Consider the following 23,209-nt stretch of genomic DNA (forward strand, 5'->3'; position numbering starts at 1 on the left):
TGATGACAGGTTCATAACTACTAACTCATCATTTTCATCCGGGGTCTCTAATGAAATTATTTTGAGGTCTTTTGACGCATGCTCCTTGTTTTGGTACCTATATCCTCGGAGCCACTTTCTTCTTTTGCCTCTTCTTGTTATTTTTTTTTTATACCGGTGTCCTGGGTACCCACTTGCGTCCTCTTCTTCTGCCTTTTGGTACTTGACTTTGGTTTTGCTCCCAAAATCTCTGTTGGAGGACTAACCTCATATCCCCTAAAAAATTCCTTGTAGTTTGATCTTCACTTGTTTCCGCCTTATTTTCACTTGCTCCTGTGGAGGTTAGCGATGTTACACTTGTGGAGCTTTGTGCCCCATCCTTGATTGGCTTTGATTTTTGAAGATGTCACATTTTTTAGCATATGTGAATATGCGGCCCGACGCATAGTCCTCTTTGTCCCTTTGAAACTTGGACTGTTTCCATGTTTTTACTTACCACTTCCTCGTGTTTTTCCACATATTTCTCCAAATCTTCTTTAAGTTTGGTCATCTCAGGATTTCCAATTCTTGTAGTTTCTCTTTAATTTTTGATAAAGCTATTTCCAAATGTTTCACTAAAATCGGTATTAGTCCTAATGAGGATTCCAATACATATTCTCCCCATTCCTTTAAGAGTTCATTGGACGCATCCTGTTGTCTTGGTATCAGAAAAATCCTAAGCCCTCTCGGGACTCTCCGTACTTCCAAATATTTCCTTAAGGTGGTAAGTTCCCACCACTTATTTACCTCCTTTTTGCTTAATTTTCCCATAATTTCAATGTACTCCGTGCGTCTGATTTATTCTGAATCGTTTGTTGTGACTCGTTTTGTTCCTGCGATATTACCTCCTGATGAAAGAAGGAGTCCATTTGGTCAATCCGTTTGGCATCTCTTTTATCCATATCTATTTCTCGTATCACTGGAATCAAATTGAATTATTTTCCTGCTTGTTGGTTTGTTACTGATACTCCCCAATGTTTTTTTTTTAATGGGGAGGATTGGAGATTCTCAATGTTTAATGGGGTTGGATAAATGAGGTGTTTGAAAGGCGGTTTATTTGATTTGGCATTTGGTCCTTATAGGGAAATGGTGCAACAACATTTTTGATAAAGGTTTTGTGTGTTTGTGCTTTAATTTAATAAGCTCACTGGAGGGCTTCATTTGAGTATAAAAATCAACTAGGTCAAAAGAATCGGACAGCTATAATAGAAACGGGTGTGAAATCATCCATGATTAATTGCGGTCATAATAACAATAGGATACAACCAAACTCCAATATAGCCCACTGGAGGGCTTAACATAAGTATGTACATATCGGTGGCTGAAGCTAATCCAGTCATTTAATCTGGATAGATCAGGAATATTCATATTGATGAAACCTGTAAAAAGGAGTAGTGATGAATAACTCGGCATGACCGAAAATCAAATCGGAGCTCCGATTACTAAATAGGCAAAAGACATATGAGTATAAAATGAGATGAATAAACTCATGTCAGCCGTATAGAAAATACTAAGTTCCGTTTAAATAAAAGAAATAGGAGGGACCTTGGTACGGTAATAAACAAATACAGCCCCATAAGGTGGTATCCTAGAAAGAATGACAGAACAATAAAGTTTTGCGTTGAATAACAAACAAACATTACAAGTGACTAGTCCGGGTTGAGAATAGTACTCAATAACCAAAACGGAAAGTCTTTCAGGTAAAAATCACCATGTCAAATTGAAATGTTTAGCAATAATATAATTGGATTAATGTTGCCGCCTGATCCATATGGCAACAATGTAAACATAGAGATATGTATTGTCTGACAACTACAACCTCCATAAACCTTTATAATGCTACAGGAAGTGGCATTAGTAGTCACATGTTTATTTATGTATTTATTATTTATTTATTTATTTATTAAGCTTTTAAAGCGCAACAGCTACTTGAAAGGGTTTCCCGGCGCACCATTCCTTATAGGAGGGTTTGAATGTCATGTAATATCAACCGTGAGCAAGTTACCTGTGCGTAACAAAACGCGTCAGTATTTTTTAACACTGGACACTGCTGGGTAAATAAATTAACGGAGAAATATGAAGATCCTGTGAGTGCGTACTATCTTTCCGAGGAGGACGTTGTGTGGGAAAATATATATATTTATAGTGAGCAAGGGCACGGATGTGCCCGAAACGCGTCTGACGACATGCACCACTAAATATACATAAATAAAAGCAACCGAACAAAGAAGTTTGACTTTGGCGATTTTATTGTTGCTGTCTGCGTACCTGTCTGTGCACGAAGCACGCTGAGGGCAAGGTGGATTATATATATATATATATATATATATATATATATATATATATATATATATATATATATATATATATATATAACACCTACTGGCGGTTGCCAGTAGGTAGTTATAGTTAGGATTTTTTTCAATGTTAAATCTCAAAATTCTATTTGGAATAACTTTGGCACCGGTTGACGAATCTGCCTGAAAATTTCCTCAAAATGGCCTCGTCGAGCTCCGGTCCTTCCCTGAAAGTTTGGGGGGGATTCGTCAAGCGGGGGCCGAGATAAAAGGGGGTCCCAAAACGCATTTTCCCCATGTTAATTTCCATAGGGCGGTCGATTTCACTTTTAGCCCGAACGGCTGAATGGATTTCCACCAAATTTGGCAAAATTGTAGGGACTGGTAGCCCGATGTGCCTTTGCTATGTCTCAAGATATGTGCTCCAGTGGATTTTGAGTAATTTAGGTTCAAAAAAATATATATATCTATATATCTATAGGCGCGCTCCGGTGCGCGCACCGGGGAGTGTAAAAAAATGGGCCTCGTTGCGCTATATTTAAAAAGTGACGCATCTAGGTAGATGGGTCACTTTTTAAAACCCTGCGCCACATTATACCTGCGTCAGGTATAATGTATGCAGAGGGGGCATTCCCCCGCAAAAAGCTTCATAATAGCGACGCAGTGAAATCTATGAGATTTCACTGCGTCACTTTTAGGATGCTGTTGCGTCAAAATCTTGTGCCTGCCTCACAGCAGGTGTAAGACTGACGCAAGACCTTTCACATGGTGCTTTCCCTATGTGAAAGGACGCATTACTGGAGTTGCGTTACTTTTGTGACGCAATTCACAAATGCGTCACTTTTGTGTTTACAGATGCGTCAGAAATACTGACGTATCTGTAACTCCTTGCGACATGATTCGTCATACATTAAATATGATACATCTGGAATGTCGTAAGGAGTGCGCACAGAAAAGTGACGCATTGCACCAGCGGTGTAAAAAAATGCGCCTCGTTGCGCTATATTTAAAAAGTGACGTATCTAGGTAGATGGGTCACTTTTTAAAACCCTGCGCCACATTATACCTGCGTCAGGTATAATGTATGCAGAGGGGGCGTTCCCCCGCAAAAAGCTTCGTAATAGCGACGCAGTGAAATCTATGAGATTTCACTGCGTCACTTTTAGGATGCTGTTGCATCAAAATCTTGCGCCTGCCTCACAGCAGGTGTAAGACTGACGCAAGACCTTTCACATGGTGCTTTCCCTATGTGAAAGGACGCATTACTAGAGTTGCGTTACTTTTGTGACGCAAGGACGTATCTAACTCCTTGCGACATGATTCGTCATACATTACATATGACACATCTGGAATGTCGTAAGGAGTGCGCACAGAAAAGTGATGCATCGCACCAGCAGTGTAAAAAAATGCGCCTCGTTGCGCTATATTTAAAAAGTGACGCATCTAGGTAGATGGCTCACTTTTTAAAACCCTGCGCCACATTATACCTGCGTCAGGTATAATGTATGCAGAGGGGGCGTTCCCCCGCAAAAAGCTTCGTAATAGCGACGCAGTGAAATCTATGAGATTTCACTGCGTCACTTTTAGGATGCTGTTGCGTCAAAATCTTGCGCCTGCCTCACAGCAGGTGTAAGACTGACGCAAGACCTTTCACATGGTGCTTTCCCTATGTGAAAGGACGCATTACTGGAGTTGCGTTACTTTTGTGACGCAATTCACAAATGCGTCACTTTTGTGTTTACAGATGCGTCAGAAATACTGACGTATCTGTAACTCCTTGCGACATGATTCGTCATACATTACATATGACACATCTGGAATGTCGTAAGGAGTGCGCACAGAAAAGTGATGCATCGCACCAGCAGTGTAAAAAAATGCGCCTCGTTGCGCTATATTTAAAAAGTGACGCATCTAGGTAGATGGCTCACTTTTTAAAACCCTGCGCCACATTATACCTGCGTCAGGTATAATGTATGCAGAGGGGGCGTTCCCCCGCAAAAAGCTTCGTAATAGCGACGCAGTGAAATCTATGAGATTTCACTGCGTCACTTTTAGGATGCTGTTGCGTCAAAATCTTGCGCCTACCTCACAGCAGGTGTAAGACTGACGCAAGACCTTTCACATGGTGCTTTCCCTATGTGAAAGGACGCATTACTGGAGTTGCGTTACTTTTGTGACGCAATTCACAAATGCGTCACTTTTGAGTTTACAGATACATCAGAAATACTGACGTATCTGTAACTCCTTGCGACATGATTCGTCATACATTAAATATGGAATGTCGTAAGGAGTGCGCACAGAAAAGTGACGCATCGCACCATCGGTGTAAAAAAATGCGCCTCGTTGCACTGTATTTAAAAAATGACGCATCTCGGTAGATGGGTCACTTTTTAAAACCCTGCGCCACATTATACCTGCGTCAGGTATAATGTATGCAGAGGGGGCGTTCCCCCGCAAAAAGCTTCGTAATAGCGACGCAGTGAAATCTATGAGATTTCTCTGCGTCACTTTTAGGATGCTGCTGCATCAAAATCTTGCGCCTGCCTCACAGCAGGTGTAAGACTGACGCAAGACCTTTCACATGGTGCTTTCCCTATGTGAAAGGGCGCATTACTGGAGTTGCGTTACTTTTGTGACGCAATTTACAAATGCGTCACTTTTGTGTTTACAGATACGTCAGAAATACTGACGTATCTAACTCCTTGCGACATGATTCGTCATACATTAAATATGACACATCTGGAATGTCGTAAGGAGTGCGCACAGAAAAGTGACGCAATGCTGTTTTCACGCAGCGATGCGTCACTTTTCAGAAATGAGGCCTCCAGTTTATTCACTGTGTCACCTCTACGACCCTTTCTTGCGTCAATACGTCCCTTTTGCATACATTACACCTGACGTAGGAATAATGTGGCGCAGGGGTTTACAAAGTGACGTATTTACCTAGAAACGCCACTTTGTAAATATGAATAAATAAGGTGCATTTTTTATTGGACTGATGCGTCACAAAAAGTGATGCTTTGGTGGCGTTAAAGTGACGCATGGCTTCATAAATGAGGCCTTCTGCCTTCAACTACAGCAATGCATCTTTTCTTATCCTTCCACACCCCTGTTCCTTTTCAACATTTTCTTTGAATATCAACATTCCGCATATTCACTCTTCTTCTCCTTACTTTCTTTCCTAACACTCCCCTTCTTTCAGTCCTCCTACTTCACTTCCTTTCTCCTCTCAAACCTTTCTGTTCTTTCTTACTCATTCTCCTTTCCATTATCAATGCACTCTATTTCACTTACTCTTTTTTCTTTTTTTTTTAGAATATAGCTCTTTGATGAGAATTGGAGGTAGTTCTGAAAAGAACTTTTGGTTTTCTTCTTTTTTCTAAACAGGAACAAAAACAGGGAATGGAAACTGCGCACAGGAGCAAAAAAACCAAAAAAAATTAGGGGTGGGAAGAGCAGCAATGGTTTTCTAATGCTCGAACCATGAGCTGTACACTTTGTTCTCCAAAGGTAAGCAGTTGATTGCAGTATCTGCATCTGAGGGCACCATGGTTAAAAGCAGGTTGAATGTTCGGAACCAGCTCTTGTGATCTCCCCCTCCCAGAAGAAGTTGCTCCTCCGGTTGATGTAGAGGCCCCATCACTGGGAGCTCTTGTGCCAGAGCCCTGACACTTTCCCGGGCAAAATTCTGGGGGTGCTTCCTCTCCACATGTCGGATCATCGCGTAGTTTCCAAATGAGTACTTTTTTAAGGGGTTACCCCGCGACAGCACTTCTTTGCAGATACTGCACTCCACTTTTGGAGCATTCACCTTTTTTTGATTAGGTGTGATTTAAAAAAAATTCCAAATAAAATGTTCCTTAACTTTTCGTTGAGGAGGCTCTTCATTAATGAATTCTGGTTCTTCCTCACTGCTGGATTGTCTGGCAGCCATGGTAAAACCAAGAAATATCCAGGAGCAAAAAGGCAGGTCTTGCAGTCACAAAAGTGAAAGAAGAAGTGAAGGAAATGGGTGGGGATTTCATTCTTTGTAAAAAAAACTGTTAGCAACCAATGAAAAGTGTTATTTTAAGGTCACATGACTTGACGCGCTGACGCTGCGCGCTCACGCTGCGCGCTCCGGAGCGCTTCCGGGTGCGCACACGCGGCGCGAACGTAGGCGCTTCCGGGGTGCATACGCGGCGCGAACGTAGGCGCTTCCGGGGGCGTAAACGCGGCGCGAACGTAGGCGCTTCCGAGAGCGCTTACGTTGCGCGCCGAAGTGACGTCATCATACTTTTATGGAAATGCATAATCATTTTCCTCATTAAAAAAAACTGCTTTTATTTGTATAGTACGAAATGTTTTGCATTATTATTAACTTTTCATTCTTATTTTGTTCACGAACGAAAGTAGCGCTCTGGGTGCGCTTTCCGGAGAGCTTACCGGTGAGCTTACCGGAAAGCTTACCGGAGAGCTTACCGGAGAGCTTAACGGAGCGCACACCCAGAGCGCTCCAGGCAAAAATGATAGAAAAAAAAAACTCAAAAAATAATACTTGCACAAAACAGCAAATTGTAAAAAAAAACATAGGTTAGAAACTCGATATAGAAAGGAATTAGCATTTAAAAAACCTATTAAATTCACTGAAAAAACCATAGGTTTCACACCAGTTATAGTTAGGAATTAGCATTTAAAAAACCTATTAAATTCACTGAAAAAACCATAGGTTTCACACCAGTTGTAGTTAGCTGGAAATTTTATTGACATAAAACCATTGAAATTCCCACGTTATAGTTAGTTGGACTCACTATAACTTGCGCGCCTGCAATGCACTGCTGATGACGTCACATATTACATCACTCATGACATGGTCAGTGACATCACTGATGACACCATACTTGTGACAGAGTGACAGACCTCCTTTCAGTGTAATGTGAGCCTTGAAACACATATTCAAGAATAGTATTTAACATTTTCAAAAAAGTGGAGATAACCGTACCAGTTACAATAAACAATTCAGTAATTCCACCATCTATATACACATCCACTCATTCACAAACAGTTTTATATAGTCACTCATACATATACTCACTCATTATATGTAGTGATACACCTATACATCCTGTTACACACCGACAGTTATCCAAAAGTTACTCACACACATATTCACACATGCAAAAAAAGTAATGAACATTCATTTATTTGCATATACAGCTATACACACACTACCACTTTACTTCTAAGAATACATACACATACTTACTCTCTTAAACAATCACTTATATAAACACATACTAATTTAAACAGGAACTCTTATAATCTCTCACTCTCACATATACTCAGTTTTATAAATCAATACTCACATATACTAGATTAAAACATATGTAGTTACTGAAAAAGACAATAGTGAGACAGTCGTTTACTCACTAACATACACATATACACACTCATCCATCCATACAGTCCTGTACATATGCTGTCTTCAAAACACATACAAACAGTGAGTCAGTCACCAACCCATACAGTCACTTATACACAAAGTGAAACACTGATACATACATTTCAATATATAAAAGTTACTTGCTAATATATGTATTCACTAAGATACACTTCATAAGGCAGTTAACCAATCAATTTTTTTAAAAACAAACATACATTTACACACTTATTTAACCATTTATTCTTCCATCGTACTTTACAAATACATATAAAAAAAACTTTTTTCAGAAAGACACACATTCACTGGATGGTGTCAACAGTGATGTCATGAGTGATGTCACTGACCATGTCATGAGTGATGTAATATGTGACGTCATCAGCAGTGCATTGCAGGCGCGCAAGTTATAGTGAGTCCAACTAACTATAACGTGGGAATTTCAATGGTTTTATGTCAATAAAATTTCCAGCTAACTATAACTGGTGTGAAACCTATGGTTTTTTCAGTGAATATATATATATATATATATATATATATATATATATATATATATATTCCGAACACCGCTCCCGGCTATTCCTCGTCTCGCGTTACGGCGAACCTGTGCGGGTGCCGGACACCCTAATTTACGAACCAAAGTTCCCCCTCTTAGAAGAACGGCACAGGCTGCCTTTGGATGCTTCAAATATATTTATTTAGGGCACAGGATCGGCAGCTCCCTACCGACGCGTTTCGCCACTAAGGCTTGGTCACGGTTAGCGTGTACATTTTCCAAGTGCTATTTACATAGTGAAAACACAGTGCATAGAGGTAGGGCTACAGTTGATTTGCTTGGCCAATTTGGCCGCCATACTTCAGTGGTGTTATTCTTAGATCATACAATGTCATAACATGTTCTAATACATTTTGCAAAACAAAGTACAATGCAAATTAAGCCATATTACGCTCATTATCAGTCATGAGTGAAATCAATTTCAAGAGATTTGCTCCTGTTAGCGAGTCATTTATCTCTTTTGGGCGCCATTATAAAGTGATGTTAATGCGCCGCTTTGTTTACTAAATACACAAACAATAATAATCTCATTCAAATTAAGTCTCGCCCCAGTGGGCTATTGAGATGTCCCAGATTTCACTGTAGTTATGTAAGTGATGCCCAAGTGGGCTAAACAATTATGACAGTTCCATTTTAGGTATAAAACCTGTTGTTGCTTGTAGTCAAGTTCCCCTGAATCAAAAGAAAATTGGTGAATTTAAAATCAATTGAATCAAATTATTTACACAACAAAAGCAATGCGCAAAGAAATGTCAAGACAGATATGTTCAGTAATTCTAGAGGTGGACTGCTAGTTCCTCACTACAATTCATCCCCACAGGATGTAGTGTCTCGAAGTCAATAATAAATTTTGATTCCAAGATCCTTAGTTGTTGCAGTCTGTCACCCCCTCTTACGTTCTCCTTGACTGCATCTAGTATTATGTATTTCAACAAGTTGTCATTTTGGTTGTGGTGTGTGTTGAAATGGCGAGCAACTGGGTACTGCTCATTGGTGTTCCTTATTGCCCGCTTGTGCTCTAATATCCTAATCTTGGCTTTGTGTTTTGTGCTTCCAATATAGAATTTACCACATGGACAGATTAGGCAGTACACACAGTATTCAGTATTACAGTCAAAAGGACCTTTGATGTTAAAAAACCTGGAACTGTTAGGCACTCTGATTTTGTTGCAGTTATTGCTACCCTTACAAGCCTTACATTTCATACAACATTCAAAGCCTGCAAAATTCTTGTTATACACAGTTTTTTTGTGTGTGACCATGTTTTTACTTAAATCATCTTTTAGAGATTTACCTTTTCTATAAGTAATCTGTGGATGTTCTTTCACATAATCACATAGAAACTTATCTGTTGTCAAAATTGGCCAATTTTTTAACAGTATATTTCTTACTTTGTAGGCCTGCCCTGAGTATGTCGTGATGAACCTGACTTTTTCTTCATCCTCATTCAGGGATCTTTGTTTGGGGACTAGGAGATCTGTTCTGGACACTTTATCTACCCTTGTAACCGCTTGGCGGATAGTTTTTTCCGAATAACCTCTTTCTTTGAAACGGTCAATCATGATCTTTTTCTCTGTTTCAAAGTCACTGTTATTGCTGTTGTTCCTCTTAGCTCTTAACAACTCCCCATAGGGGATACTCTGAATGAGAGTGTATGGATGTGCACTTGTGGCAAACAGTAGGCTGTTCCCCGCAGTCTCTTTTCTATGGAGGCTTGTGACTAGTTTGTTATTTCTGACCTCCACTTGTGTGTCCAGGAAGATGACCCTCTCTTTGCTAATCTGTGATGTTAGTTTAATATTAACCTCGTTGTCATTCAGGTTAGCAATGTATTCTCTAGCACTTGCTTCATCTCCTTTCCAAATGCAGAAGATATCTTCTATGAAACGGGTCCATAGTATCACCCTTTCACCCTGGTCACTCTGGCTACTGGACACTTGCTCCTCCCACCAGCCCATGAATAAATTCGCGTAGCTGGGGGCGAAGCAAGTGCCCATCGCCGTCCCCTGTCTCTGCCTGTACAGCTGATCATCAAAATAGAAAAAGTTATTGGTTAAGCAGTAGAGTGTCATTTCTGCTAACATCTCTGTGTGTATCACATTACTGATAGATCTTGCTCTAAGGAAGTGCCTGATTGCTTGAATGCCTGTTTCGTGCTTGATAGAAGTGTACAAGCTTGTCACGTCCATAGTAAATAGTAAATAGTAGAAATGACACTCAACTGCTTAACCAATAACATTTTCTATTTTGATGATCAGCTGTACAGGCAGAGACAGGGGACGGCGATGGGCACTTGCTTCGCCCCCAGCTACGCGAATTTATTCATGGGCTGGTGGGAGGAGCAAGTGTCCAGTAGCCAGAGTGACCAGGGTGAAAGGGTGATACTATGGACCCGTTTCATAGATGATATCTTCTGCATTTGGAAAGGAGATGAAGCAAGTGCTAGAGAATACATTGCTAACCTGAATGACAACGAGGTTAATATTAAACTAACATCACAGATTAGCAAAGAGAGGGTCATCTTCCTGGACACACAAGTGGAGGTCAGAAATAACAAACTAGTCACAAGCCTCCATAGAAAAGAGACTGCGGGGAACAGCCTACTGTTTGCCACAAGTGCACATCCATACACTCTCATTCAGAGTATCCCCTATGGGGAGTTGTTAAGAGCTAAGAGGAACAACAGCAATAACAGTGACTTTGAAACAGAGAAAAAGATCATGATTGACCGTTTCAAAGAAAGAGGTTATTCGGAAAAAACTATCCGCCAAGCGCTTACAAGGGTAGATAAAGTGTCCAGAACAGATCTCCTAGTCCCCAAACAAAGATCCCCGAATGAGGATGAAGAAAAAGTCAGGTTCATCACGACATACTCAGGGCAGGCCTACAAAGTAAGAAATATACTGTTAAAAAATTGCCCAATTTTGACAACAGATAAGTTTCTATGTGATTATGTGAAAGAACATCCACAGATTACTTATAGAAAAGGTAAATCTCTAAAAGATGATTTAAGTAAAAACATGGTCACACACAAAAAAACTGTGTATAACAAGAATTTTGCAGGCTTTGAATGTTGTATGAAATGTAAGGCTTGTAAGGGTAGCAATAACTGCAACAAAATCAGAGTGCCTAACAGTTCCAGGTTTTTTAACATCAAAGGTCCTTTTGACTGTAATACTGAATACTGTGTGTACTGCCTAATCTGTCCATGTGGTAAATTCTATATTGGAAGCACAAAACACAAAGCCAAGATTAGGATATTAGAGCACAAGCGGGCAATAAGGAACACCAATGAGCAGTACCCAGTTGCTCGCCATTTCAACACACACCACAACCAAAATGACAACTTGTTGAAATACATAATACTAGATGCAGTCAAGGAGAACGTAAGAGGGGGTGACAGACTGCAACAACTAAGGATCTTGGAATCAAAATTTATTATTGACTTCGAGACACTACATCCTGTGGGGATGAATTGTAGTGAGGAACTAGCAGTCCACCTCTAGAATTACTGAACATATCTGTCTTGACATTTCTTTGCGCATTGCTTTTGTTGTGTAAATAATTTGATTCAATTGATTTTAAATTCACCAATTTTCTTTTGATTCAGGGGAACTTGACTACAAGCAACAACAGGTTTTATACCTAAAATGGAACTGTCATAATTGTTTAGCCCACTTGGGCATCACTTACATAACTACAGTGAAATCTGGGACATCTCAATAGCCCACTGGGGCGAGACTTAATTTGAATGAGATTATTATTGTTTGTGTATTTAGTAAACAAAGCGGCGCATTAACATCACTTTATAATGGCGCCGAAAAGAGATAAATGACTCGCTAACAGGAGCAAATCTCTTGAAATTGATTTCACTCATGACTGATAATGAGCGTAATATGGCTTCATTTGCATTGTACTTTGTTTTGCAAAATGTATTAGAACATGTTATGACATTGTATGATCTAAGAATAACACCACTGAAGTATGGCGGCCAAATTGGCCAAGCAAATCAACTGTAGTCCTACCTCTATGCACTGTGTTTTCACTATGTAAATAGCACTTGGAAAATGTACACGCTAACCGTGACCAAGCCTTAGTGGCGAAACGCGTCGGTAGGGAGCTGCCGATCCTGTGCCCTAAATAAATATATTTGAAGCATCCAAAGGCAGCCTGTGCCGTTCTACTAAGAGGGGGAACTTTGGTTCGTGTGTATATATATATATATATATATATATATATATATATATATACACATACATATATATAGAAATACATATATATACAAATACACACACATATATATATATATATATATATATATATATATATATATATATAAATTCACTGAAAAAAACAAATGTCACAGGGACGTTATAGTTAGGCTTAGATTTCACTCTTACAAAACCAGTGAAATTCAGCAGTTATAGTTAGTTGAGCTAACTATAACTTACAACCCCGCAATGCACTGCTTATGACGTCACATATTACATCACTCATGACATGGTCAGTGACATTATTGATGACATCTCAAATTACATCACTGATTACATCATCAAGTGAGTGTAAGTGTTTTTAAGAATTTATGGGTGTTAAATATATACACTAACCTACTACAAAAATGTAATTAGTATACTAGGTTCACTACTACTGAGTGATACTACTTCTAACATATATTATGTGAGTGGTTGTGTCACTGAATGAATCCTTGTGTGTATGGGTGGGTAAGTGGCTGTATGGGTTTGTAAGTGGCATTATGGGTATATAAGTGGGTGTGTGGGTGAATGAGATGCTGCGTGAGTGGCTGTATATGTGAGTGAGAGAGTGACTGTGTAGGTTACTAAGTGGGTGTGTGAGTAGCTGTATGGGTGAGTGTGCGTTTATGTGAATGGAATTACAGAGGAGTGACTGGTTGTATGAGAGGTGAGGAGAGGTGTGGCGCAGCGGCCAGGGCAGCTGACTTCAGAGCTCATGGCTCAAGGTTCGATCCCGGCGGCAGCTCAGCTCAGCACCATGTGACTCTGGGCAATAGCTCACTTAATTTCCACGATGGCCCCCAGCGCCTTGAGACCTGTAGGGGTAAGTAGTTTGCGCTTTACAAATACTGGATTTACGATTTATGAGTGGCTGTGTGGATCAGTGAATGGTTGTGTGAGTGGCTGTATGAGTGAGTGGGTGTTTGTGGGCCTCTGGAGGAGTGAGTGGGTGTGTGAGCACTGGTATGGATCTGTGAATGGGTATGTGAGTGGTTGTATGGGTGTTTGAGTAGGCGTAAGAGAGATTGTATGGGGTGTGAGTGGGTGAGTGAATGGTTCTGTGGATGATGTCATCAGATATGTCATCAGTAAAGTCACTGACCATGAACTATGTGAGGTCGTAAGCAGTGTATTGCAGGGGCATACGTTTTCAGTGAATTTCGAAGGTTTTTCAAATTGTATCTCCTAACTGTAACGTCCTTGTAACCTTTGTTTTTTAAGTGAATTTCAAAGGTTTTTTAACTAGTAGTCACACTTGCAAGTGGTGGAGAAAGGCCTCCAACAACCTCTCAACAATGCTACTGTGTGGGACTCACTGAATGTAACAGGAGGGGTAGTTGGCCCCCTAGGACCTGTCAGAAGTCAAGGAGACTTATTCCCCAACTAGTAGTGCACTAGGAGGCACATTTGCAAAATGGTGGTGAAAGGAGGCGGGGCCTACGGCAACTTGCTGGGCTTGCTATTCTTTGTATTCTTGTTTCTTTTATTAGGGACCCGGCCTTTTCTTAATTGGTACTTTTTTTCTTAGTGGAGGGAAGTCGTGCCCCCCGCAGGTCTGAGCCCAGGCAACATGTAATAGGGGAGAGGGGCATACCCTGGGGACTGGCCTTTTCTTTTTTGTACTTTTAGGGGAGTAATCTGCGCACCTCCCTGGGCTGAATTTGGCCGTTGGGATCCATTCCCCGGGGCCTGGCCAAGTCTGCTGGGTGCCCCCGGGTCACCCTATACTCCACTGGGACCTCTGGGGGAGCTTGAAAGTCCCCAGGGTCCCTGCCAAGTCCCTGCCTCCTGCAGGAGCCAGCATTGCTTTGACAGACAGGGGGCTCCTGAAAGGCAGTACCCTGTTTGTCAAAGCAATGTTTATATCCATTTCTCTGCAAGTTTATTTGTGTATATAATGATTATACTTCACTCTGGAGATCTCCTTTGTTTCCGTAAGCTTTCCATGGTGAATACTGTACAGTGTGGCAGAATGTGAGTATATTAAAATCGGGAATGTTTTTTCCGAGGGTCAAGTTTGCACATTCATGGCACTGTAGCAAAAATTTGGATTACCACAGCAAAGATTTTCGAAATACTTACAAATAAGAGACTTCATCTAAAATTCAAAAAATGAATGTTGTTATTGAATAAAATAGCAGTGATTGAGTCTCTGATGGTTGAAAGCAGAATTAAAATTAAAATTGGTTACAGTTTGCTTATGGAACTAAACCCAGATGTACAGCAAGCGAGGCTGGGTCTTACCCCAAATGATGTTTCCAGCAGGTGTTAACTGTGGGGCAGCAGGTATTACTGAGTGAAAGGCTGAAAAGTCAACATTATAAGATGCTGGATAATCTTTATTATACCCCTCGGAAAATGTGTAGCTGGGTTAAAATAATGGACTTGAATTGTCTGTGATGTGGAGATGTTGATGCGGATATTGTGCATGTTTTTTTTTCTGCGTGAAATCAAATATGTGATTTCTTGAGCAGGATTTATAATGCCTCAGTTAATCTCACACCCCAGGAAGATTTATTAGGTGTAGATCCTCATTATCTTCAGGATAGAGGTAAAACGTATCCTATCTTTGTCTCTCTTGCGGTCACACAAATACGCGTTGCAGCAGCATGGCTGGACCCAGACCCCCTTATGCTGGCAGCGAATAGCCAGACTCCTGGCAAAATTCTATCTGTAAGAGAGTTTATATCTCTGTAAAGGAAGTAGAGCCAGGGCTAGAGGTGCAATTGTCTGGTTAAATGTGGCTAGGTGGCTGGATACGGTATCCTTCAAGATGGGTGGGAGCTTTAGATGAGAAGCGCTGATTTCAGTATCTGAGGTATCATCTTCAATTTAAATCTTTAATGCAGTTTTATGGCAATGAATTATGTATCACAATGTATGCCTCAGTAATGTGAAATAAGGATAAGTGTGAAATAAGGATAATTTGACCTATTATAAGACTTTGTAGATAATGATGCTGATCGGATGCTTAAGTAATCCTGTATTTGCAATCGTTCTACCTCTTTTTCTCCCCCACCCAAAAAAGACCAGGAAACTGTAGATTATTTGCAAATGATCACAGCCAGTGCCGTTTTATGCATGGGCACGCTAGGCAGTTGCCCGGGTACCTCACGAGCATAGGGGCCCCATGCAGACCAGACTTGAAAACTAATTTACCGTTAAACATTTTTATTCCGTTGAGTGGTTGTGTAGGCAGGGCCCAGTGCACTGCTTTCTCCGGAGGCCTATAATGCTGTTAAGATGGCCCTGATCACAGACCAATATTTCCAGTAAAATGAAGGCTCGGTACAGTCAAATGTTATGCTGCTAGAGGCTTTTAAGACTGTCCTTAGGTAAGCATTGACCAATAATTCTAACCAGGGCATCAACATGTTTCCACTAGAATGTTATGATTTTAATATCAGTTTTCAACGAGTCTAAAGTTACATTCCTCTTGGTTAACAGAGAGAGACATCTGAGGCTTGCTCGATATGGCAAACCACTGATGCACTTTTGCTCCATAAAATTTCCACTGAAGGTATATTCCTAGGTCACAGCTTCAGGCACTTGTTGGGTTGCTCACTACACCTGGTAAGTGTTCCAAATCAGATGAATGATGTGAAAAATACACAATACTTAAGCTTTGATGAAGTGTCTGCCCTGATTTTAAATCTAACACAGAATAGATATATTGTTCATCATTGTTTTCACTTTTAGGCCCTAGATGCTTGGTATAAATGGTTGTAGTACCAGTTACCTACTCTGAGTTTCAAAATAGTTATAGCGAGATTTCTCTATTCCTGTGTCCGGCGGCTTTTAGAAGTACGCTCTCTCATATGTAGTTCCCTTGTAAAAAAAAACAAAAGTAGCATCTGTGATTACTGCCATGTAAAGGTCCCTCAGTCCATAGATGTTTCTTGCATATCCAGATCTAGATATATATTTTTGGACTAACCGTAAAAAAAAATCACACACTTACTCACAACCTCAATTCCAACTGTTCTTGAAAGAATTGCATTTTAAACCAGGAGTGAGGAATTAACTGGATAAATGTTGCATGCTGGTCATTTCAGAGCAGGGCAAAGAACTGGCTAAGAGGAATGGTGATTTTTCTGCTTAACACCTTGTACCATTCAGTAAAGTTTGCGAGCTTCGATCATATGGGTGGACATGCACCTTACTTGAATTGCAATAAGTGACTATCAATATATATTTTCATTCAAACAATATTTCTTTAAGTTAACTCACAGGCTCTGTTTATTTAAAAGAGCTAAAAGTACTAACAATGCCAAAATTGTTCCTCTAAGAGACAGATGGTGCTAGTAAGGAAAGACCAAATGAACTACTAGTAGGGGGGACACTTTGAGCAAATGCTCAAGTGGATTGGCAGCATTTTTATTGGATAATGTTTTCTGAGCATTTGGCACCAGAGGCATTTTATGTGTTTTTGGTAAATTGGAATGTGAATTTCTCTGTCATATAGATATACGGCTGCTAAGAATAATCTCTCTTGTACTTCAAGATGCTGAGGAACAGAAGATCCAGAAGATCCAGAATTGGCCTCCAGCCTGAAAGGGATCAGCCTTCTTTTAATTTTTAAGACAACTGTTTTTTTATGTCCCTGCATATTTTCTATAGCAAATTTAAAGGGATACTTTTTTATTAATATCAGTGTGTGGCCTGTGTTTACAATGCTGTGCTCATATTTGCTGATGCATTGTTCTGTTGTCCTGTTTCTGTTGGTGACTGGCCTATCATCATCCCACCTGGACATGAAGAGAATGATTAGCTTTAATCCTTGGGTAAGACTTTTTTCTGAGTTTATAATCTTGGTTGACTAGATCGTCCAGTTACTCTCTCCTACTAGTTATATCTGGGATACTTAATAGGAAGCTTGAAGATTTGATAACAAAATATATCATATGCCTGTCCTCTGGTAACTGCACCTAGGAATAGTTCCTTCTTGTACGCACAGAAACAAAAGTCACCTCAATGTTAACTTTTTGAATTTTATATGGATTCATATATCTTCAAACCAAATTGAAGTCTGCATCAAGTGGCTCATCCAGAACTGTTGCCTGCACTTGGGGACTATAATTTGCGATGGTAAACCACTTGGGCTTTCTCAAGAATGCCTCACTGCAAACCAGATTTAATTTTAATCAGGTTTTAATAATGCTGTCTTATTTTTGTGGTCTGATTGCATTTCAACATCTCTTACCACAACCAGCTTCAATGTTGAGCCATGACTACAAGAGCACTGGTGACATTCAGCAACGAGTGTGTACCAGAGACTTTCAATCCAAAGTTGTACAGTTTCCAACCATACACAGAAGCGACAAGGTTTTGAAGTATCTCTAACTAGCTGCTGATAGTGCAAAGTCAGATTTAGTTTGTCCTGTACAACTTTTGGGGGAATATTTTGAAATATTACATTCTTTTTTTACACCATCTGGTGATGCCAATTGAGATTATTTCATCATAATGTCCTCTTCTTATAGGTTCCTAAAATATAGCATTTTGATCACAGTAATATGGGACTTGTTTATATAATCAAACAGAAAATATCATTATACCCTTGCTTTGTTTCCAGTTTGACCATCATGGATACCTTCTTGATCATGGTATGTAGTGATCTCATTTCATCTCGGGCGGGTCCGGCACAAAACATTCACATGAACTCTAGTTCAGTATAATATAATAGCACCAATTCTCCTGATGTCCCAATCTCCATTAGGCTTTCCCTCTCTGCCAACTGAATCCTCTTGTATTCTTGATCCTCATTAATTATGCTACAAAGAGAAGTTAGTACATTACATAGTAGCTTTAGAGGCAATGTAGAATCACAAGGTCTTGGCATGTCTGGTCTAGAATCTGACTCCTCAGATACAGTATTCATTTAGATGGTATAGCCAAGCCCACATCCGGGTTCCCAAAACGAAGTCTTACATTCCCCAATTTCATCAATGACTGAATACAATCTATGAGACTCCATTTGGATGGAATTTAAATTGGATTAAAGGTTTGTCCTGACTAAAAAAAATCTGCATAAAGTTAAGGAGCATGATTTCCCAAAAGGGCACTTGGGTTAACCACAAAGAAAATGTCTCAAATTGACCTTGATCAAGTGAACAGAAAGTGCTCTATTTTACTTCCAAATGTGAAAATTCTTACATAGCCAAGGCCATGGCTGTTTACCTGGCACGGCCCATTGGTCTACAAAGCAAAACAATGGGGAGAGGTTTTGCTTGATGTACTACGCACAACAGAAAAGATTTCTGTGGATAGTGGTGGGCATTTCCGATTCACCCTGGAAACTATTATGAGGGCTGAAAGAGGAGCCATTTCCATCAAAGGAGAACTTATAATAATACATTGCTACATTTGGCCAAAGCTTTGGTGAAAATAATTTGGTTTACTCTCCAGAAAGGACTAGTGCAAGGTACTGCAACAAAATTGGACCAATCAGACTCCCTGTTTGTCCCTGTCAAAGAAAACCTGGAAAACGTAGGTCTACATTCTCTGCCTGCAGTTTGTTTGCTTGGAAGACAAACACAGGCCTAACACTGAGGGAAGATTAGAACTAGGCTGCCAATATTATTCAAGCCTTTGCTTACTTTAAACCGAGGCCAAAAGAGCTTTAAGGGCCACCCTCTTCCTGTGAGCAGCAGCATTCGATCTACGATGGATGCTGTATAGTTCTTTCACTTCATAACCAATCCAGTTGCAGTCATTTGCTGCTTTGCAGTTTCCATACAGAGTCTTTCAGCAAGATAAGACTTTCAAAGAAGGGCTAGGCTTTGCCGCCTCAGGCAGTGAGTAAAGTTCAAGGAAGTGCCTAAAAGGTAGGCAGAAGCTAACTGAGGATAGTAGTTGTGAAACATCTGTCAAAGGCTGCAGAAGTTCCAGTAAAATGCCATGTAGTAAAAATTGGAAAATGATCTCTGAAGGGTTGAACTTGGGCCTATCCATCTCATTGACAAGTTAATGGACGGAAACAATATGGTGGATGGGCTACAGGACTAAAAGTGGTATTAATGCGCCATTTTTTAGATCTACCATTCCCAGAACTATTTAAAGTTTCTGTATATCTGAAAGCTGCAATGCCAGATTTAATCATTTACAATTATATCACCCCAGAACTGACTTGGAGTAAAACATGTAAGGGGCTATATCTTGTTTTTTTCATGTCAACCACTGGTACAGCATTTTGTTCCAACTAAGATTGCGTCCAGACCTTCATTATATACATTTTGCAATTGACATAATAAAAATAATAAACCGCAAATAAAAACCCATAAAACCCGCTTTTCAGAAAGAAATAAGGACTGTACCCAGGCAATGTTAAAATAATTTATTGGAATCCATTTTTGGGCATCTCATTTATTAAAGGCGTACGAATAGGAGGTTATCCTCGAGAAGCCAGTGGACTAAAACAATAACGAAAAGGCACTCTTCCGTGGTAAAAAATCAATCATTAGAACCTCTATATGTCATAGCTCCACGTTTCAGAGGGATACTGATAATTGTTAGCTGCATGACACATATGATATATGTCTATCTGCTGAAGATGTACGTGGCAGGATTTTTTGTTAGGGGACTGCACATATATTGATTTCACATTTATTAAATGTTTCTATTGCTCTCCACTTTATTCTTTTGATAAACTGATAAATAATTGATCATCAATGAATTCCATAATGTGCAAAATGTATTCGTTATGGATATGCGTCTTTATGTCTGTGTCTGAAGTTAGAAATTAACAACGCGCTGAAATCCTGCACACAAAATCCAATTTTGTAGATTTATTATTGCACAGCATAACACCACTGTCCTTCAGGAACAGTGGCTGAAGTACAACTGGCATCATGGCAAAAATAATGAAAGTGATATGCTCTGCTCTTACCATCACTGTTGTTAATCAGCCTAATAGCAGTAACAATATTGACAGTCTTGTAATTACTTTCCCTACGGCATTTAGGTGCAAAATATATTTGTTTTTTATTATAAGAACTGAAATTGGGCGAGTTTCCTGAATGAATGAGCACAGTGTTTTTTCTGCTTCAGCTTCTCACTCCGAGTAGGAGCTACTTCTTCCGTGGTGAACATGTTAAGTATACATTGCTTACATTCCCATGTAGCCAGTGTTACACATAGATTGGTACCTTGCCATCCTCAGAGCAGATCCCAACATGTTCTCCGTCTTCATCCAAGCTGATTTGATTGATCTTCACCTGACTCTGCAAAACAAAAATAGACACATTTGTAAAGTTTACCTCAAATAACCCCTGAATAGGTTATGGGAACATTTTGGAAAAAATAAAATAATATTTTGCATATATATATGATTCTATATATGTATATCAGAATAACTCTTGTGCTTTTTATCGAAACTGCATAAAACTTTCCAAAGCTTTAGTCAAACGCATTCCACATTGAGTCGACCATGGGGAACACCGTAAAGATCCGTCAAGTGGGCAAACGTTATAAAGGGATTTAACCCATGTTAATTCCTGCAGACAAAAAACAATGCATCTACAGCAAAAACTGCTGGACAGATTTCCACTAGACGATGATGAGGTTAAGTGATCTGTTATAACTGACGATCGTTTATGTGGTTTGTGAAAATCCATACTCCGTAGTCGTCAGGGTAAATAAAAAAAATAGAGGCATCTTGTCAGCCTGAGTAACCATCTGGGATTAGCAAAACCCATCAATAACATTTGTAAATTTGTAAAAAAAAAAATTTGATTAAACAAACGACATTTGTTGCCTTGAGTGGGATTAGCAGATTCTAAAAGGACCACAGTTCATCAAAATGTGATTGGTTGGTCATAAATGTAATGTTTTATTGTAGGTATCATCACACACAGCAAGTGCGCTGCAAATTGTCATGGATCCTGCATGGCAAAGACATTGGGGAGAGAATAAGAGATCAGGCAAACACTCCCCAGGGTGGAGGGATGAAACACGGTTGGATACTTTTACCCAACAAAGAAAACAGTAATACTTTTCCCCGTGGAATCCACAACTCTGCCAGCTGCTCAGCTGTTCCACAGAGCCATCATTTTGTGCTTGTGCACTCTGCGTATTCAAATCCGAGAAGTGGAGTCCAAGTTGATGGCTGTGAATCCATTTGACTATTCTGGATCTGTAGGTCGTAAAAACAACAAGCACTGGCGTTGCCAATAGGTCTCGAAGTGTTGCGTGGGTGTGAGTGGATTTGAGTGGGTGAGTGGTGTTGCGTGGGTGAGTGGTGTTGCGTGGGTGAGTGGCGTTGCGTGGGTGAGTGGCGTTGCATGGGTGAGTGGCGTTGCGTGGGTGAGTGGCGTTGCGTGGGTGAGTGGCGTTGCGTGGGTGAGCGGCGTTGCGTGGGTGAGCGGCGTTGCGTGGGTGAGCGGCGTTGCGTGGGTGAGCGGCGTTGCGTGGGTGAGTGGCGTTGCGTGGGTGAGTGGCGTTGCGTGGGTGAGTGGCGTTGCGTGGGTGAGTGGCGTTGCGTGGGTGAGTGGCGTTGCGTGGGTGAGTGGCGTTGCGTGGGTGAGTGGCGTTGCGTGGGTGAGTGGAGTTGCGTGGGTGAGTGGCGTTGCATGGGTGAGTGGCGTTGCATGGGTGAGTGGCGTTGCATGGGTGAGTGGCGTTGCTTGGCTGAGTGGCATTGAGTGGCGTTGCGTGGCTGAGCGGCATTGCGTGGCGTTGCGTGGCTGAGTGGCGTTGCGTGGCTGAGTGGCGTTGCGTGGCTGAGTGGTGTTGCGTGGCTGAGTGGTGTTGCGTGGCTGAGTGGCGTTGCGTGGCTGAGTGGCATTGCATGGGTGAGTGGCGTTGCATGGGTGAGTGGCGTTGCATGGGTGAGTGGCGTTGCATGGGTGAGTGGCGTTGCATGGGTGCGTTGCGCGGGTGAGTGGCGTTGCATGGGTGAGTGGCGTTGCGTGGGTGAGTGGCGTTGCGTGGGTGAGTGGCGTTGCGTGGGTGAGTGGCGTTGCGTGGGTGAGTGGCGTTGCGTGGGTGAGTGGTGTTGCGTGGGTGAGTGGTGTTGCGTGGATGAGTGGCGTTGCGTGGATGAGTGGCGTTGCGTGGATGAGTGGCGTTGCGTGGATGAGTGGGGTTGCGTGGGTGAGTGGGGTTGCGTGGGTGAGTGGGGTTGCGTGGGTGAGTTGTGTTGCGTGTGTGAGTGGTGTTGCTTGGGTGAGTGGCGTTGCTTGGGTGAGTGTGGCATTGCGTGGGTGATGGTGGGCTTGCGTGGGTGTGAGTGGCGTTGCGTGTCTGAAAGTGTCGCTGTGTGGGTGAAAGTGGCACAGAGCCTTTGATGTGGCCTGGCGCAGGAGAAATGCTGCTGCTGCTAATTAAATATAAAAAGTGTTTAGGGACTCACGGCTGCCGAGAGTAACAAGGCAGTGCTGGGAGGGGGGCTGCGCACCAACTGAAGTGCTCTGGTTGCACGGCCTGCGGCCGGCCGTGTGAAGTGATAAGCCTTTGAAGTACACAGGCATGCTGTGACGGAGGTGTGAGAGGTCTGGCAGGGAACAGATGGCCTGCCTGTGAAGCAGGGGGCGGGGCAGCGCTGGGGAAGCCTGTGGGAGGATGATTGATGCCTTTGATGTGGGGAGGGAGGAGAGCCTTTTGCGAGCCTGCAGGAGAAATGCTGCTGATGCGCGTGCATGTTTAATCACGTGATTTACGTGAACTTAAA

The 23,209-nt window shown here is 41.3% G+C and overlaps 1 protein-coding gene across 1 annotated transcript in view; it reads right to left on the bottom strand.

The window, feature by feature from the left end:
- Positions 1-23,209, bottom strand: part of VPS41 (VPS41 subunit of HOPS complex) — an 876,961-nt gene that overhangs the window by 517,194 nt on the left and 336,558 nt on the right. The window contains exon 5 of the mRNA XM_086964855.1: positions 20,688-20,762. Coding sequence (XP_086820981.1) covers positions 20,688-20,762 — 75 coding nt within the window. The remainder of the gene's footprint in view (positions 1-20,687; positions 20,763-23,209) is intronic.

The sequence above is a fragment of the Lissotriton vulgaris genome, chromosome 4_1 (assembly GCF_964263255.1).
Source record: "Lissotriton vulgaris chromosome 4_1, aLisVul1.2, whole genome shotgun sequence".
In the NCBI taxonomy this organism is placed as follows: domain Eukaryota; kingdom Metazoa; phylum Chordata; class Amphibia; order Caudata; family Salamandridae; genus Lissotriton; species Lissotriton vulgaris.